Source organism: Kwoniella pini, chromosome 1, assembly GCF_000512605.2.
Source record: "Kwoniella pini CBS 10737 chromosome 1, complete sequence".
NCBI classification, from domain to species: domain Eukaryota; kingdom Fungi; phylum Basidiomycota; class Tremellomycetes; order Tremellales; family Cryptococcaceae; genus Kwoniella; species Kwoniella pini.
In genome coordinates this window covers 418,557-437,441 of record NC_091716.1, presented here as the reverse complement: position 1 = coordinate 437,441, position 18,885 = coordinate 418,557, and the positions used below count along the sequence as shown (strand labels likewise).

Here is an 18,885-nt window from a genome sequence, read left to right as displayed (position 1 = left end):
ATATCAGCTTGAACTTGTGTAGAATGCTATACCAGCGTCAAATTGCACAAGGTCAATTGAGTCTAAAACAATAAACGAGTTGACAAGGCACAGTGGATATTCGACAAAGAAGAACAATAGCTCCGCCGATCATATATGGGGGGGCCATGACTTTCCATCACACTTTTGTATTGATTGCTTGACTCACAACTGTAAAATCAGTACTGTACATGGCCGATAGATCATTAAATGTGAAATTTAGACCAAGTCTGTGCGAATGATTTTACGAGAGTCGAGTAGATATCCCGAATTTTAAACTAAATAACCTTACTCTCAGTACGCGGATCTCGGGCAATCATGACGTAATTGAAAACATCGCTATTTCGTTATCTTGCAACCTCGTACCTAAGATCAAAATCCACTTTGGATTTAGTAATAGGGTGATTGACGTTCCTTTTATTTCATTTCCAATCAAAAGTACAGCAAACATGCTTGAGTTTGTGTATCAGGCTTGATGCTATGTCACAATCCCCTTAAAATATCCAGTAGCTGGATCTCCATTATATCGGTATGAAACGGAGATTAGGCTTGACTACTGTGGTAGTAAAGGAACGCAGCGTAGTTTGGACTTGGGAGGTCACAATGCAAGAACCTCGGTGATCAACGACCAGTCTTGAATTCCACTGGTAAGAAAGGATATGATACATCCTGTTGCATACCGATCCAAGGATGAAACTCCTTTCCTTCCAACTTGTTATAACAATACTTGGCCTCCAATTGCTTCTCAGACGTTATATTGCTATAACACTTCTGGTGAATAGACTAAATTGTGAAGATTGGTCCTTTAGTTACGAATACATTAGAGTGCACTTCCATCAATTCGACAATCTTTCGGTCTGAGCAGACATCGCATCCAAAGGCAGAATGTCTCAGATAACATCCATGTCAATCAAATCCATTGTGATAAGAATAATCATTACTGTTTTAATAATTTTACCAATAGAAATAAAAGCAATAACAGAATATCAAGTACTTGAAACTGTAAAACAATTTGCAGATGGATTTATTTCACCAAAAAATATTGAAATAGCAAAAAGTATAAATAGTAAATTATTTTCAGAAAATGTAATTGGAACAGCAGATTTATCAACAAATTTTGATGGTAGAGAATTATCAACTGAATATTTATTTGGATTATTTGTTAATACTGCAGAAGATTTAACTGATCCTTCTCCATTTGGTTCACCAATTTCATATAATGTTACTTCATTATTAATTCAAAATTCTTATATTTCAACTTCTATTAAATTTTTATTCAGTTATCCTTCTTTAAATCAAAATTTTCCTATTCAAATTGATGCTTTTTTGAAAATCAATGAAAATAAACAAATTGAACAATATGATATTTCTTTTAGAAGATGGGCATGGGCAACAGATGTAATTATACCTAAACTTATACCACTTATGGCTATTAGACCGAATATAACTGCTTCTTCAAATGATACTAATGGAGTCTTAAGACAATATATGTCTAATAAGATTTGTAAAACTGCATTGGATCATTGTAGTGGACCAAATGAGCAATACAAAGATTGGAATGAATGTATGGATTTTCTAAATGGAAGAGAAATTGGTCAATGGTATAGAATGGGTGGTAAGTTGGATTCCTCAAAACTCCTTCTAATCTGTTAAGCTGAGCTGACTTCCGCACTTCGCACTTTATTTCAACTAGAGGATAATCTGGTTTGTCGTCATTTGCACGTCCCGATGTTACCCCTTCGACCTGAAATACATTGTCCACATATAGGTCCAACTGGTGGAGATATGTGTATATCTCGGTAAGTGGTTGTAATTTCACTTTCAGCGTATCAGTTCATTTATCAGAACCGATAAACCACAAGAAAATTGACATGTGTGTGGCTCCTAAGTGACTATGATCAAGTTGTACTTGACTCGCATTTCCCTCAAGGTTGGCTAGCACCTGCGTACGTCACACCTGAGAACCAAGATGAAATTGCAGGTATTCAAGCTACAAGTACCGAAGATCTAAATCCACTGATCGGTATGTCCTAATTACTGTATTACTTAGCTTGGTACTGTCACTCACTGAAGAACATCGCAGAAATCGCTTTGAGTTCGAGTGACAGTCATTCATGGGATCCTACGTTATATGCGACTGCTCTACTAGGTAAAGTCCGATCCAACCCTCCTTTATGATTGATAATATGATATAGGCTGACACGATGTACGTCAGGATACTTTTTATTCTTTTACTTTATGTCTAATCTGATATGGTTGTGAGTGACGATCTGTGATTGTGCTCGAGCTTTTTCTTATCCTCGCATTCGATATGCTCGCCTGTTGAGGAACCTCCCTCTCAATCCGATTTTCCTTCCCTGACTGAAACTTCCAATCTCTAGGCAGATTCCTGTAATCGCTGGATTATAAAGGCTGACCAATCTGAGCAGCATCTACTTTCGAAAGTCCTCGGTATTCCCTACAGCAGGTTTAGAACATCAGAAGAACATAGTCGTATGTGAGTAACACTATTACTCAAAGTGGGCAAAGTGATTCACACATGTGTATTTTATAGACACGATGAACATTATTTTCACTACAATATCTCTAGCTCTAGAATTAGTAGCTTCACCAGCATTCGCAGGTCGATTTCATCTTTGGGAAGTTCAATGTCTACGGACAGCAGGAGTTTTGACTTCTGCTTTGTATATTTTTGAATTGATTTATAGATTGAAAATGCGGATGCCAATGTACGTTACTATTCCGATTGTTGGCTGTTTTTAGCTTATGTTTGACTTTTGATGTCGGGATTACAGGATTGCCCATCATTTCTTGACAATTATTGCCATTTCCTTTACTGTGACTGTATTTGAATATACTCAATCTATGTCTTATCTCTGCTCTGCAATTATATGGTATGTTTATTTTCATATTTTCGGCCACTCGGGAGCAGATTAGATTCTGACGACTGATTATGTCATGTAGGCTATTCCAAGCAACGACAGAACAGCCGACATTTATCGGATTACTGGGATGTGAGTAAACATATTCTCATTGTTTGATTCTATGCCAGACGATAATCTTACTTTGTGTCCGCTTCGACAGATCGCCTGGATTGGGAACCACGTACAGTTTCTCGAATTCTCAAGATCGCTTCCTTGCAGACATTTATCTTCAAAGTGGGCGAAACAATCTCGATTTGTTACTGTTCATAGCAAGCATGCTGACCAAAATTGTTGATAGTCTGCAAGTGCTATCGCTTTGATAGCTTATTGGGGTGTACATCAAAATTACTCTTACAATTCGGTTGATCGAGCATGGACAGCTATGGTATTTATCATTGCCATTGGACTACTTTTGACCCAAATGTGAGTATTGTTATCACTTAAAGATTGATTGAACACTAATGTGGCTAGTATCTTGTTGTCAGATGGGGCTCTTGGGTGACTTTCCAAATCGCTAGAAGGATTGAAAGACAGCCGCCTACATTGTCAAAAGCGAATCCACCCCTCAATAATTCTGATTTAGCAATTTATCAAACGATACGATCGAATTTAAAGGAGAAAGATCCTCATCATCCTCACAATGAAGTTCACGCACACATAAGGACCGACTCGATGATATCGAGTTCATCCACTATTGACCAATCTGATGAGCAAAGATATCGGGATGAGCAATTAGCTCCGAGTCAAAGGCAAGAAGGAAATCGATCTAAAAAAAGATTGACAATATTACCTTCTTTTTCATTTTTACATGATGATAATGGACAAAGACAAATTTCTTTATTGACAGAATCGGATTACAATAAAGTGGATGAAAGAATAAAACAGGGATCGTCAATATCGTCCTTATCACCATTGTTAAATGGTCATAACGGTAAAACCGGAAATAACCAAATTCAAAATTCATCTTCTATGCATCCTTCGACTAACGAATCTACTCATTCAGGTCCGGATGAAGGAGGATTAAGGCTTGATCCGACTTTAATACCGTTACCGAAATCCCCTTCTATCTCTCCTATATCGACGACTATGATTTCGAGGAATAACAACGATAGAGAAACAGGTTCATCTCCTTCTCCTAATATACCGCTCAACTTCAACTTTGTGTGTGCGAGTCAAGAGCGATCTCCTAGAGAAGATGGAAATGAAATATAGAATGAAATGTGCACTCATCAGACAGCTTTGGGACTCGCGATCATACATGATCAACAATCGCTATTGTACTTGCGTCCATATTTCAAAAGGCTCGATCTGTAGATACGTACATGTATAGATAAATAACCTACTGAATTCCAGTCCAGATCTGTCCACGTGCCTTTGAGCCCAAGCTTAATGAAATATCAGTCAAAATAGTTATGTTATATGCTCTGTGCGTCATCTAAAATTAAAATATAACATGTAAACATATATGAAACATGGAGTATATCTTTACCAAAGCATTTAATGCGTGTACTAGTGATATTTTGAGAGAAGGAAGGGATCCCTTGAATGTACCTTTGAATCGTTACATCTATACCTTTACATTCAACAATTCCTTTGGATCGAAAACGGTAATATCTTCTTCAAGCATTTCTCAATAACACTTTTTGATCGTTCCCTTGTCTTTAAGAAGTAAACAACAACAATCCTTCTTCTGTCTTCTGGCTCCTAATATCGTAATTGTTCATTGTTGAACTACTGTGGCAACGCACGAACAACAATGCTTGCCACTCAAATTCAACAAACGAACATGCATACGCATACGAATATGAGTAGGATGACTCCAGGATGGGATGATCAAATAGTACCTACTCTGAAGAAGCGTGAGTGCTTTCATCTTTGTTTAATGCAGTAAAATCGAAATGATTAGCTGTTAGCGTGAGGAAGTAACCGGTTACACATAAACAGTACGGGATGTTGAACCGAGTATGACGAGAGGCGTGTTTTGATTGAAATTCAATTTGGATTTTGACTTTTCTTTCATCCATTCATGTTCGATTATATGGTTATTCATTAAGTGTCTCATATCCTAGATCTTCTGACTCCTCTCATCATTGTCGTCACTTAACTTGGTACCGTACGTTCAACGTACGTGTCTTCACTTATGTTAACCTAATTCTGCAAAACAGGCCTCGAATCGGAATCACAATATCTTACCAAACGATTATCAGCCGCATCATTCGACGAAAATACACTTGAACCTACAACATTCTCCTCTAAGTTGAACGCCTTTCCTATCTCACCCACTTTCGGTGTCTTCCAAACTAATCCCACCGCTGGACCCTCCTCTATACCCACAACAACACGAAACAGGATCAGATCAGAATTATACTCCAATGAAACGCGCAAAACCTACAATGTTGATCGAGGTAGACAAGTAGAAAAAGAGGATAGTAAGCCTAGACCTCGCATAAACACTTCGGTAATAAACTCAACAAATTCATCAACGCTGGTGTACACTACCAGCATTCCATCTAGAATACCAACTCGACCAAGATCAAAATCGCAATTATCCTCCATTGCTCCCTCGCTTATACATACCCATTCAAACCCGCCTCTTCCTTCTTCTGGGACAGGTATACCCGTGCCGAAAATCCGCTCTAGATCACCTACGAAGAAGACTTATTCGGCGAACAAGATGAGCGTAGCTGTGATAGAGCCTCGAAGGGATAGTTTAGATCTTGCTGGGAGTAGGATTCAGGAAGGTTTTATCAAGAATGAATTACCTCCATTCAAAATGAATCCCAACGAAGCGCTGCGTATAGCTGAAAAGGGTCATGAGATTAACGGGAGTTGGGATTCCTCTCCTACTAAGATCAGTTCTGACGCATCAAATGGATTAGACGCAAGGAAAAGATCAATCTCCATGAAACCCAATAATCCAAATTTGCATGCCAAGAGGAACAATGCGATTGAAATGGATCGTAGTGGGTCTTCAGGCTCGGACGGTTCATCAAGAAGGAACAACAGACCGTCGACATCGTCCTCAGCTATATTACGGTCTAATTCAAACTCAAGGGGATATGGTATATCTACATCGCATACAGGTTTAGGATTAGGTATGGGTCAGCCATCTACATCCAGACTGTCCAGCTCGAGGAATGGCCAGCGATCCGGATCATCAAGATCACCCGTGAATGGATCTCCAGCATCATTTAACGGTCCAAGATCAGCTTCATTGAACCTCCTATCAGGGAGTCCGTCATTGAGCGCGAATGGAGGAACGCCGAATTCAAGACTAGGCGTAGCTGCTCATTTCATACCTCCGGAATCTACCTATACCCCACCAAAGGGGACAGATTGGGACGATGTAGTCTTACCGACTGTGGCGAAGAAACTAGGCATAAATGAGAATGATAAGAAAGAATCGGACTTGAGTGCAGGGGAAGAAGATTTGGCAGTAGAATGGGATAGAGATGGAACACCCATAAGGTGGGTTAAAAGGAAGAATATCGGCAAGCCTGGAATAGGATTGGGTGATTCTACTAGCACTCAAGTGAGTTGACGGATATTTGATACTTTGAGAAATTTTTCTGACGACTATTGATAACAGAATTTCCCACATTCGAGCGATATCACACCAACCCGCACTCACGCATTCTCACCCACTTTCGACCCATCCCCAGATAATCCCCTTCAACCTCGAAATCGACCTTCATCATCTTCACTGCGCAATAAATCATCTTCAGACGGCGTAGAAATGAGCTCAATACGCACGACAAATGGTCAGCCTGCGTCATTGAATCATCATGACTCAATTGTCAATAATGCATACTATCCAGGTGGAGACCCTTTGCCGAGGTCTTCTTCAAATAATTGTGTACAACAGAAAACGAGTTCGCAAAACATCGTCTCGCCTTCAAGCTCTAACGGGGGTGTATTGAGCAGAAAACCGTCCACACTAAGGAAACAAGGTCCAACACCTAGTGTATCTAGACAGACTTCCCAAATGTCGATTAGGAATAGGAATATCTCAAACGGAGGAAATAGAAATAATTTTGGTCCTCCAGCTGGAGGAAGTGGACACATGAGCGATACGCCTGGAACGACACATCGAATCACTGACGCAATATACGAGAATCAAGTCGCTAGAAGAGAAGGTAGGGCGAAAGGTGAAGGACACAAGGATGAAGAAGGAAGTCATGGGAAGGGGTGTGGATGTTTGATTATGTAGAGTTGGAATTTGCATGGAAAGTGTAAAGAGTGATCAAGCATCCAGAACATCAGAAAGGCTACAGTCGGATCTGAAACTTTCTTCACAATACTTGGTGCTATCATACTATTGTGCAGGCTTGCTACAATTAGTTTGACCTGGTTTAGGCCTCAAATTTCACCTCATTTCGCATTTGGCTATTGATTTTGTTGTCCTTCTCAACTCATTTGTATATAGATACCACTTACATCATGTTGAATGTTATAAATTCTCGATTATATAGTTTGATAATATGTAAATATCCGTGCTTAGTATGACTGAGTTGAACCTTTGCCATTTTCTGCAATCTACTTGAATTCGCGAAAGCCGCTATGTATTATATCGAACAATGGTAATATCATCAGGAACCAATTTTTACAAACGCACTCGTATCAATGCCTAATACTAATGCATAGATACTGTGTTGTATATGCGCCATGCTTACATATTCTCTACTATTGACATCGTGTATAGTATCCTTTACACATCAGTAATCTCATACATCCTGGAGTGTACCTCGCATCGACATCAAAGCAGAAGCAGCTTTCAAAACTTCAGGTTCGTGACAGTCAGTTTCCGATTTAGTTTCGTACCAAAGAGTATAGCCTGAATTACCGCTTCTCAATCGATCATATTGGTCTGAAGTCAAGATTCGAATATGCGGTCTATCAAATTGAGAATTTTCAACAACTTGTTCTGCCACTTCCTTGATGGTAGTTTTGAGCCAACCTTTATGCTCGTCCAAGTCAAACACAGCTTGTGTTGTATTAAAGATTTGTTGAGCTATTGAGGCACGCAGCATATTACTTTGGAAAGTTTTGATGAACACTTCGTTACTTTCGTTTTGTGTAGTTGGTGTAAAACGAGTTGATTCTTTAGAATACCATGAATCACAAGTAAGATAAGGTTTTCTTTCATTATTCCTGATTACTTGTATACTTACGAAACTGTTTGGTAAGTTCTGGTCTCCCTCTTCCACGAATGTGGAATTGCTCGACATGTTGAAAGAGGTGTTGGAACTTATTTAAAGGTTAAATGTGCTTGTGTTTTAAGTTGAATATCTGATCAGCTATCGTTTGTATGTGGCTTTGGATGTTTATTTTGCTCGTGACAAGAGACGAAAGTCATCTTCCCTACAGGTATATTTATCCTCGAAAGCTGGATCCAGGCAATGGCGTGATGGGGATTTGGAAGACTCTCAATCGAGAGTTCGTCAGAAAGGAGACGCAACCTAGTACTACGATCATCCTTTATACTGATATACTGTATGTATTTGATATCGATCGCGGCTCACCTAAGGCCTTAGTGATCTCCCTGGCTATGAAAGGTTTTCCAAAGAGGTCTTCAACCTAAGCTGAAAGTTTGAGAATCCGCAATCGGCCACCTTGGAACCAAGCGAAACCAGCGTATCGTGCTTATTGTAAAGTCTGATTGATGATTGCCTTTCAGTACCGAGAAGCAGAAGACAGATCTCGCTAACTGCAGGGCAGAGTGGTGTATCGCTGGTACTCCAATTCCTTTCAGGCCGTATGGACCGAATCCAGACGTGATGATTGGCAGATTGGTGGATCGACATAGGATCATATTCCGCCAAAGGACGTAAATCATACCCTTCGTTCTCATATCGGATTCGATAAAATTATTCCGGATTTCGGTCAAGGTGATTCTGGGCGTTCCGGTTAATCAGGATCAAAATTGGTTAAGATCCGGTGCACGGGCGTTATTTCTCCGGAACGCTATTGTATCATGTTGATTCGAATATCCCATCTATCTCGTAAGCATGACACAGCAATACTTTATGCTTATTTGAGATCATATCGATGTAGACCGGACCTCCTTCTCAACCTCGCAATTGTTGTTGCATTTGTATAAAGTGTTGAGATAAGGCTGTGCTCCTAGACATTTGAAAGGACTGCTCGGTGAGTAGTCATTAGGGGGAAAATTGACAACTTGAGGGGACAAAGTCTAAATTGATGAAACGATTATAATTTCCCTTTGATTAAAATCGCACTGACAAAGCATGGATAATTAGTTTCAGCCTTTAATCGATTCATTTACATCTAGTTGCCAAGGATAATTAGCGGTGTGACTGTACAAAAACAAAGATGAATTGGTTGATATATACTATCATCTCAACAACCTGGATAAGATTAATTTGTTTCTTTTCCTCTTTTCCACAAATGTTCGTATAACAAATCCATTCATTCTTTTCAATAATATACCCTTTTCACCCTACCTTCTTTTGATTTTAATTCTGATTAATTGATTTAACCATTTCTGATCACTCCACAATCTGTCAACCTATTTCTTCTTGCTAGACAATCGATTTAATCCACATACGTTATTTGGTGGATACGATGATCAATACACTAATACCTTGTTCCTTCTTGCTTTTGCTTAGTCCGTATTGGATAACATCGATACAAGGACAATACGATGCTTCTTCTTCGTCATATCAAGTACAGACTCCTCCTTTAAAGACAAACTGGACAGATAAAGTCGGTACAAATCCTTGGGTTGAATATCCAAGACCACAACAAATTAGGAATGATTGGCAATCTTTAAATGGGATTTGGAGATATCAAAAAGCAAATAACGCTTCAGATATTTCTAATTTGCCGACAAATGTAGATGAAAAATGGGGAAAGGCAGTGATGATTCCTAGTTGTATTGAAAGTGGTCTAAGTGGTAAGTATGTTCCTTTATCCTCGATTTAGTTTTTGATACTAAATCACGGCAATAGGTCTCAAAGTGGATATCAAGGATAATGAATTCTCATGGTTTCAAACTAATTTCAATGTACCATCCAATTGGTCAGATAAATCTCTTTTAATAAATTTCGGTGCTGTAGATTACGAAGCTACTGTCTTTGTCAATGTATGTGGATATATCTTGCACGACTGATAGATTAGGCAAGAGCTGACGAATTGGTATGCTCCCTTGTTCAAATTAAATAGGGCAAAAATGCTACGACACATAAAGGTGGATATGCGAGATTCGATGCGGAGATCAGCTCGTTAGTGAAATATGGGCAAGACAACGAGCTGGTCGTCTTCGTTCATGATCCGAGTGATGATAAAGATTATATAATACCTGGTGGGTAGGCCATCTTAATCATACATCGAATAGTCTATATCAATAGAGAAGACAAGCTTATCGCCTTCGTGCCAATTAGTTGGGAAACAAACAAAAGATCCAAGTCATATCTTCTATACACCATGCAGCGGAATATGGCAAAGTGTTTTCATAGAGCCTGTACCCAAGACATACATCAGACGGATAGATTTAAGTGGTGACATGCACGGCGTCGGTGAGTTCGAGCGAGACCATCATTGCACATTTTATGTGAAAGCTGAAAGTATGGATTATAAAGGAACAATTAATGTACATACCTCCGATTCTTCGAGTCAAGATGTAAAGATTGCTATTTCAGATTCACAAGGTACAGCATATGAAGCAAATGGTCAAACTGAATCATCTTTTAATTTCACTTTACCAAATGTGAAATTGTGGTCACCTGATTCTCCAACTTTGTATAATGTATCTGTTACTATGAATGATGATGTAGTAACGACGTATACAGGATTCAGAAGTTTGGGTAAAGGTGATGTAGATGGAGTGATTAGACCTTTATTGAATGGGGATTTCATTTTCACTTTCGGTACATTGGAGTGAGTACTTTACAAATGTTCAATCTCATTTGCTTTTTCTGACTTGTGCTATTTGGTGGTGTGTAGTCAAGGATATTGGCCAGATGGAATCTACACGCCTCCATCGTACGAAGCTATGATTTTTGACTTGAAATTTATGAAAGATATGGGTTTCAATATGGTCAGAAAACATGTCAAGGTTGAAACTGATCTTTTCTATCGAGCATGCGATGAAATGGGTCTATTGGTCATTCAGGATATGCCAAGCACGACTGCTAGAAAGGAGTATATACCAAATGCAGCTCGTGAGTACCTAGGTCCACATGTTTCTGACTTATAGCCACTGCTCAGCCAAGGCCTGACATGCTGCATTCGTTGTATAGAACAAGCTCAGTGGGCAGAAGAACTGAAAGAATTGGTCAACTTGCACAAATCTTTCCCTTCAATATATACTTGGGTAATATTCAACGAAGGATGGGGTCAACCTGATGATGGACCAGAAACGGAACATGCTCCGATGGTTAGAAATCTTGATCCTACAAGATTGATAGACGCTACAAGTGGATGGCATGATCATGGTGCAGGCGATTATTCTGATAATCATCACGTAAGCTTTCTATTTCGAACTTATTGTCGACCGGTTAGCTGACACTGCAGATACTGATTAGTACCCCGATCCTCAATGTGGTATGCCAAATGCTGAAAATCCTTCTGGCCCATACGACCCAGCTAGAATAGGATTTCAAGGTGAATTTGGTGGGCTGGGATATAACGTTTCTATAGATCAGTAAGTCTAATCTTGTGGCTGGATTAAGCTAAAGCTAAAGAAAAGAAAAATTAACATTGGTGTACAGTCTATGGAACGTTCCGAAAGCTATCAAAGCTATAAATGAGACTTATGAAATTGACGAGACTTTAGAAAAGTGGAATTCAAGATCTGTAAGTCAAGTCAATGATACTCCTTATCCTACTCAGGCTAAGCTAATACGATTTATCCCCAATTGATCGTAGCGTGATCTTCTCGTTATGCTCCAAAGTCAGATATCCAATCATGCATGTTCAGGCGCAGTATGGACTCAAACAGTTGACGTCGAAGGAGAGATCAATGGATTGATGACTTAGTGAGCAAATCTCCTTTATTGAGTTTCGATATGAACATTATGCTGATTTTACATTACTTCCAAAGTGATCGAAATTTGGAAAGGGTTGATAGAGAGATTTGGAAAGAGGCAATTACGAATTTATTTAAAGCTGCAAAAGAGAAAGGAGCAGGATCAAATTTGAACACAAATTCAAATTCAATTAATTCAGATACTTCAAAAGATCAATCTGCTGCTGTAGCTACTGCTGGAATATCAATAAATGATACAAGATCAAGTGGTGCCGTTACATCTTTGAATAAATTATCAACGTCATTTACACATATTATAAGTTTAATAGGTATCATGAGTTGGATATTGGTGAATATATAGATAAAGTTGTTCTTGTATACTGTTATAATTCGGGTTATTATTGTATACAATCGGAATAGAAATGTTGATAAATTCAACGAAGATGATGGACATTTTACATATTAATTATTCAATTTATGGATCGGACATATAATAAACTAAGCTTACTAGTTTATACATGCATACGTTGATGAGACATACATCGAAAAGAGTCACTCGGATCTGATGCCATCCACCTGAGGTATCGACAAATTGATGATTAACGGCTGATCACGTAAAATGAAGGACAGAAAATATAAAATTGCATTACATGATACATGAAATTGAATTTTTGCCTCAAAAGCAAGGATAAGGAAACTAAAAGGTATCAGATGAAACATTTATACATCCTCAATGCGAAAGTGGCCAACAAAGTCCCCTTGTATTCACAAAATAACGTCTCATCTAGCTGATTGATCACATCACCTAACCAAGCTGATGCCATAATCCTCTAGCACTTCCCAAATCTCTTGGTTTCCCATCATCGTCGATTCCGCCTAATAAATCAGCCTGATTTTGGGGTTGTTGCTGATTATGGTTTTGGTTGACATAAGAATTTAAAGCTGTTGAAAGAGCTCGTTCATCAAATACGAAATCTCCTGAATTATGCCATAATTGAGTCATAGCGTTCCAAGCTATTTCATTATCGTTTGACATTGCTGTCTCCGTAGTGTTTAGCCCAGTAGTACTGTCATTCAAAGTATTGGCAATAGCAGTTGAGATTGTAGCTGGAGTAGGTATAGGTGGTACAACGATTTTCTCAGGATTGTTTGTCGTTGTTGAGGAGAATGATAAGTCAGCAGTAGATTGTGGTTGTAATGGACCATATCTTGCCAATAATAACCCAGATAGCTTCGTGAATATTTCTCGATATTTGGCAGTTTCAGGAAGAGCGTTACTGAAAGCTTCAAGAAGTTGATGACATTGACTTAATCTTTTCTCTACTTCCGCTCTCCACTCAGCATTATCGACCAAACTTTGATCTCTGTTGTCGAATTCGCAGAGACAGTATAACAAAGATATACACGCGAGGAATTGCATTGAGACGTTGATCAAATTGTAGCTAACTTTTCGTTCTTGCCACAAATCGATGTATAGGTCGACGCATCTTACACTCGCCTCATGAAGGCTCGATAATCGGCTTTGAGTCATATTCGGGTACAAGGGCGATGGTCTATACAATAGACATATACCTTGATGGTAGTTCAACAAGAACCATGAATGGCTGGTATGGATCATTCCTCGTTTCTCTTCTTCACTATTCGGGGGAGAAGCAGGACAATTGGCTAACCAGTCGTCGAACCGCTGATGTAATCGGTTTATCAGACCCGCTCGTTCATCTTCGGGTCGTGTATTTTGTTCGCCAGATACAGAGTATACAGTCGTGAGTATGTCACCGCCCAACCTGCGAAGCTTGATGATGTGTTGAGTGAATTCGATGCGAGGTCGGCCTTGGAAAGGGATATCATTAGGTAAAGGCGAAGGAAGCTAATCAATAGAACCCATATCAGCCACGATGATGCCCTGTGCATCAAAGACATGCACCTACCCCGACGTCAATGTCATCATCCGCGATAGCGAGAGGTTTCGACAAGGTGACAGCTACCAATCGATCAAGATTGAAAAGGGAGTAAAAGACCCTCTTTCGTTGCTCAACAGCGTTGGCGGGTAGAGTGGAGTCATCGACTCTTCGATGCAGGTTAAGGGCAATCGCAACCCGAGCTGCAAACCCGACCACATGCCAGAGAGAGATACCGGATGGGTCGAACATAGCATAAATGCCGAGGAGGATGAGTGATTGGACGCATAGCTGATCGTATACGATCGTCAGTTTCCAAACTTGATCCAGAGAAATATTGATTGGCAAACTCACAAGATCTTCCTTTCCTACTGCAGCTTGCAAGCTAGAGAATGCACGTTCCTTATATACCCTTGAGGAGCCTTTATCGACTTCTCCCAGTCTTTCTCTGTTGGTGGTTCCAATTGCAATAACCATGAAGAAGATAAACTCTTTTCCAGCCCAAGTTTCAACATCTTCATTGGTTTGTTGGGCGGATGAGCTGAATATACTTCCTCTTCGGCCAATTCCAGATTGATCTTGACGATAGAGTTCGTCCATATCCCTTAAGAACTCGTCTCTGTCCAAGAAAGGATAGGATAACGCATTCATAACGAAGAAGGTCTCAACGGCTTGCAAAGCTTCATCGTAGGGTGGTAATTGTTCTTGTCCGGTAGGTAAGGTGTTTCCGAACGGCGCTCGAGTGGCTGTTGCTGACCTTGCGCTGGGATTACTCACGGAAACCGGACCACCAAAAACTGGACTTGAAAGCTCGTTTGATCTGACTGATAGAATAGTTTTTGACATGGCTGCAAAATCCGCTTGAGTTGATAATGAGCTGGGAAGGAATTGGTCGTTGTGATCCTCGTAGAGGTCTCGCTCAGGAGGGGGAGGTAAACCTCTTTCCATGTTTGAGATGGCTGTTTCAAGGTGTTGAATACGTTCTGCTGCTGTAGCGATTTGTGACGTTAAAGCTATGTTATCGGACTTTAGGCTTGTCACATAGCTGTAGTAATGAATGATATGGCCAATTAGCGCTTTGATCAATTGCAAAGGAATAGGTAACGAGCTTACCTGGCAGTGGCAGGTGATAATTCGAACACACAAGCAACATCTGCTTTACTACAACCTGCGCATCTTGGTCTTGCATTATCACACTTCCTTTTGATCTTGTGACATCTTACACAAGCTTGAGCTGCGCCTTTGGGAGGATGTACGAAAACCGGACCAAGTTTGAAATCTCCCGAAGGATCAGCGTAATCTAAGACACCTTCTTCGGGTATACCATCATCTTTCAATCCTCCATTTCGTCCATCTTTTGATTGTCGAGGTTTACTAACTCGAGCACGTTTTCGTGGTTTTGGTTTATCACTATCGTTTCCATTTTCAACTTTCAAGTCACCTTGACCTAAATCGGCCATATCGGCATTGTCCACAGGAGCTTGAGGATAATCAGATGATAAAGGTTCATGTTGATCTCTATATCCTTCCTCCCACGGATGATGATGTCTTCCACCATTGTGTGAATAATTTCCAACTCCAGATCCATATCCACTTGGTTCATCTCGTGCAGATGAGGATTGATATCCATTACTATTTATACCATGATCTTGATTATTTGTCACGACTGTACCGTCCAAACCAGCTTCGGCTGAACGACGATTGATTGTCGGCGGTTCCCCCTCTTCTCCCATTAATTCAGGCGCGATTATCATAGGTGAATTACTACCGTTCTCTAATGCTGCTGATAACGTTGATATAGGCGGTAATGACGGTGAACTGAAGGACATGGTGATGCAAAGCTCTAGATGAGGAGGGGATTGTTCTTATACGCTACTGCTTGATGTATATGTATGGCGTATGGTGTATGGTGTATGTGTTGTTGTATTTTATGATATATGCGGGGGAAGCGAGGGTGGGAAGTGAACTTGGGGGATGAGTTGTACCCTATCACAGTTATTCTTATTATCCTAAAACGGTGAATGCCGCTTTCCGCCAACTTTGCGGAGAATTCCGCAATTATAAAATCACATCCTTTTGATTATAGCCAACATGACAATGACGTGGACTTGATTACAATGGGGTCTATCATGTTGTAAGTCTTGTATGTCACGTGATAATCCCTTATCGGTTAAAGCCGAGATGACCAGTTGATAACCACATGCAATTGCGTGCCCGAGAAGAGGAGCAGGAAGAAAAGTTCAAAAGCAGTTCCAGTCCGTCAACCAGAAACGAGTATGTTTGTCTCTGATACAGACTGTCTTCTCGTAGATAACACCTAGCTTAGTTGACCTGACCGGTTAAAATTTGTCACATCGACCAATATGACGAATCTTCCTACAGGCAACGAATCCTCTTCTGAGCCAGTTGATATCTTGCTAATTGGGCTAGGATCAATCGGTTCAGTTTACGCCTATCTTCTGGAAAGGGTCAGATGCTCCGCACTTTGACATCTCACCTATGTCTTTCGCTGACTGTATGCTTATCTCTGTAGTCTGGAAAAGCCAGGGTGACCGCAGTCGCTCGATCCAATTATGACCTTTATACCACTACAGGCGTTACCCTTCATACAGATAGATTCGGTATAATAGAAAATTGGAAACCTTACCAAGGTCAGCTCAGTCTAGCTTGTCGCATACGGCCTACAGCTGATAATATAATTTTCAATCCACAGTCTTCAAGTCTCAAGCTGAAGCACTTAAAAATGGAAAACAATACCTTATCTGCATTGTATGCACTAAATGTTTACCTGACGTATTACCCAATTCTGAATTGTTAAAAGACACTATCGCAAGTGGACAAATTGGATCTTGGAATTTGATACAGGTGAGCTATATGCAGGTCTTCCGAATGATCGTGCTAATTATGCTTACATGCTGGTTATTGTTGTAGAATGGACTAGGAATTGAAGAGGATCTGTATCAAGCGGTCAAACATCTTGGTACACCTGTGATGTCAAGTCCAGCTTGGATAGGTGTTGTCACTGAGGGCAGTCTTGTAAGATGGAGAGGAAATGTAAGTTCAGCTTTGGCATTCTCTCTTGAATCATAGGAAGCTGACTATAAAATTCAGGATACTCTGGTAACCGGATTATACCCGCCCTTACCACCTAAAGGATCTGAAGAATCGCAAAGGATATTCTCACAGAGGGATAGTGACGCATTGAATCTTTGGGTAGATCTTCTGAAAGCAGGAGAAGCCTTTGTGTATTCTACGGATCGAATTGATTCAATCAGATATCTGAAGGTACGTAGATTTTCTCTTATCCCTTTCCAGCTAATTCAAACCGACTCATGTGTTTTTTCGGTTCCCCGATGATTCAGAACGTATGGAATGCAGCTTGGGCAGTTGTCACTGGTTTGATCCGACATACAGCCTTACAATTCAGTTATCTCGAACCTACCGAACAAGGATATATCAAAGATTACTTCAAAGAGATAGTTGATATCGGATTTCAATCTGGCTTATTATATGAAGGGATGATTCAATATCCCGCTGGTGATATTATGGGTGATGCTCAAAGTGTAGTTGATAGAGCATGGACAGTTGTATGTAATCAACCTCGTCTGTCTATTTACATGTGCATAGAAGCTAATTTCCAGTGAAATGTAGCTTACAAGTACAGCCAGAGAACGTGGAGTAGGACATAAGTACTCTTTATTAATTGACGTTGAACAAAATCGACCATTCGAAGTGGAAGTGATTGTTGGATCTGTACTTAAAATAGCCAAGATGAATAGTATAATTACACCAAGATTAGAATTCGCTTATGCTATGTTGAAAGCTTTACAATTGGAGATTATAAGAGATAACGAAAGAAAGAAGGTGAAGAAGGTTGACGAAATTGCGGAATAGAGAACTTTATTGATTTGAAGGACTCACGGTATAGGCATAGGCAGGCTCTGCACACGAGCTGTGCGAAAGATTTGCGAATATTCGGGATGAATCGCAGACAACATCGCTAACAATATCTCTATTATAAATATATAAATATATAATAAGAGGATAATCAAATTGTTCTAATAGACAATATAGATGGGAAGAAAAGGATGCATAAGTTGATAGAAATGCATCTCACTTGAAAAGTTGTACTTTTCTATCAGCGGTTTATCCTTTCTTACAATTCCCCTTTAACAATTATGGATCCGTCCTTTGATATTCGACTGTAAGAAATGATAATTAATACAAAATAAACTTGATCCGCAATGCAGTTCAAATACTGAAGTATGATAAAATTCATTCATCACTGATATTTCAAGGAAATTATCAGTCAATGTTCTGTTATAAACAAAATCGCATAAATAAATTAAAACTTCAAATCGAAGATATATATACAAGATGTCAGATCCAAGAGAAAAAACGAAATTTCCATTACCACCTGGTGTAGGATCAGGTAAACCAGATCATCCATTCGCAGTAACAGTTGAAGATCCTATTCCAGTAAGTAATTTTACAAATGTCATTGCCAATATTGATAATCGAATATTTTTATTTTTATTTTTATTTTTATTTTATTTTTTTCTAGAACGCAATTGTACCTGATGGATATGGTATAAAATATCATGCATATCATACAATGTAAGTTTTAATAATCCTCCCAATCATTTCTCCATGTAAAAATGTAATTACTATTAACTTACAAACAATTGCCGATTATCAGTACCGAAGGTGTATTGTGAGTTTACATTCATCAATCACTAAGAAAACAATCACTCATAAATTGACTGAATATAGTTTACCAGCAGGAACATCTTTACCTGGAGGAGCAGTTTTACCAATGTCATCAGTAGCTGATTTTCCTATGGTTTTACCAATGGGTACGAAATTACCTGGTGGTGTCATGGTACCTGTAAGTGAGATGATTTTTTCCTAGCTGTTCTTATCGCTCGATTGACTTAATTGCCTGATGACCAGATCGTCATGCAAAAAGTGGAGAAGGGCGGTACAGCTATGTCCGATCCCCCCGGACCTATCTGTACAATCCAGTGATCCTGTATATGTATATGCATTACATCCA

The 18,885-nt window shown here is 39.5% G+C and overlaps 7 protein-coding genes across 7 annotated transcripts; 5 read left to right on the top strand and 2 right to left on the bottom strand.

The window, feature by feature from the left end:
* Window positions 1–903: 903 nt before the first annotated feature.
* Window positions 904–4,154, top strand: I206_100176 (uncharacterized protein; the record flags this gene model as incomplete). The annotated part of the gene is made up of 12 exons (XM_019152925.2): window positions 904–1,633; window positions 1,712–1,817; window positions 1,908–2,041; window positions 2,102–2,167; window positions 2,234–2,276; window positions 2,448–2,515; window positions 2,573–2,747; window positions 2,814–2,912; window positions 2,983–3,032; window positions 3,103–3,176; window positions 3,241–3,365; window positions 3,428–4,154. The coding sequence occupies 12 exons, from the start codon at window positions 904–906 to the stop codon at window positions 4,152–4,154; spliced, it is 2,397 nt and encodes a 798-aa protein (XP_019015063.2).
* A 592-nt stretch (window positions 4,155–4,746) lies between these two features.
* I206_100175 (uncharacterized protein) lies at window positions 4,747–7,152 on the top strand (the record flags this gene model as incomplete). Its single annotated transcript, XM_019152926.1, has 3 exons — window positions 4,747–4,801; window positions 5,108–6,474; window positions 6,532–7,152. 3 exons carry the CDS (start codon window positions 4,747–4,749, stop codon window positions 7,150–7,152), a joined length of 2,043 nt encoding a protein of 680 aa, XP_019015064.1.
* Window positions 7,153–7,666: 514 nt separating this feature from the next.
* Window positions 7,667–8,170, bottom strand: I206_100174 (uncharacterized protein; the record flags this gene model as incomplete). The annotated part of the gene is made up of 1 exon (XM_019152927.1): window positions 7,667–8,170. One exon carries the CDS (start codon window positions 8,168–8,170, stop codon window positions 7,667–7,669), a length of 504 nt encoding a protein of 167 aa, XP_019015065.1.
* Window positions 8,171–9,527: 1,357 nt separating this feature from the next.
* Window positions 9,528–12,292, top strand: I206_100173 (uncharacterized protein; the record flags this gene model as incomplete). The annotated part of the gene is made up of 11 exons (XM_019152928.1): window positions 9,528–9,858; window positions 9,914–10,047; window positions 10,128–10,266; window positions 10,346–10,480; window positions 10,544–10,841; window positions 10,908–11,125; window positions 11,204–11,427; window positions 11,489–11,607; window positions 11,675–11,759; window positions 11,832–11,941; window positions 12,007–12,292. The coding sequence occupies 11 exons, from the start codon at window positions 9,528–9,530 to the stop codon at window positions 12,290–12,292; spliced, it is 2,079 nt and encodes a 692-aa protein (XP_019015066.1).
* A 444-nt stretch (window positions 12,293–12,736) lies between these two features.
* On the bottom strand, window positions 12,737–15,658 carry I206_100172 (uncharacterized protein; the record flags this gene model as incomplete). The annotated part of the gene is made up of 4 exons (XM_019152929.1): window positions 12,737–13,798; window positions 13,860–14,120; window positions 14,184–14,874; window positions 14,943–15,658. The coding sequence occupies 4 exons, from the start codon at window positions 15,656–15,658 to the stop codon at window positions 12,737–12,739; spliced, it is 2,730 nt and encodes a 909-aa protein (XP_019015067.1).
* Window positions 15,659–16,192: 534 nt separating this feature from the next.
* Window positions 16,193–17,723, top strand: I206_100171 (uncharacterized protein; the record flags this gene model as incomplete). Its single annotated transcript, XM_019152930.1, has 7 exons — window positions 16,193–16,297; window positions 16,363–16,480; window positions 16,543–16,694; window positions 16,761–16,883; window positions 16,941–17,114; window positions 17,192–17,416; window positions 17,481–17,723. The coding sequence occupies 7 exons, from the start codon at window positions 16,193–16,195 to the stop codon at window positions 17,721–17,723; spliced, it is 1,140 nt and encodes a 379-aa protein (XP_019015068.1).
* Window positions 17,724–18,206: 483 nt separating this feature from the next.
* On the top strand, window positions 18,207–18,857 carry I206_100170 (uncharacterized protein; the record flags this gene model as incomplete). The annotated part of the gene is made up of 4 exons (XM_070202151.1): window positions 18,207–18,308; window positions 18,394–18,446; window positions 18,603–18,717; window positions 18,783–18,857. The coding sequence occupies 4 exons, from the start codon at window positions 18,207–18,209 to the stop codon at window positions 18,855–18,857; spliced, it is 345 nt and encodes a 114-aa protein (XP_070058252.1).
* Between the last annotated feature and the right edge of the window lie 28 nt (window positions 18,858–18,885).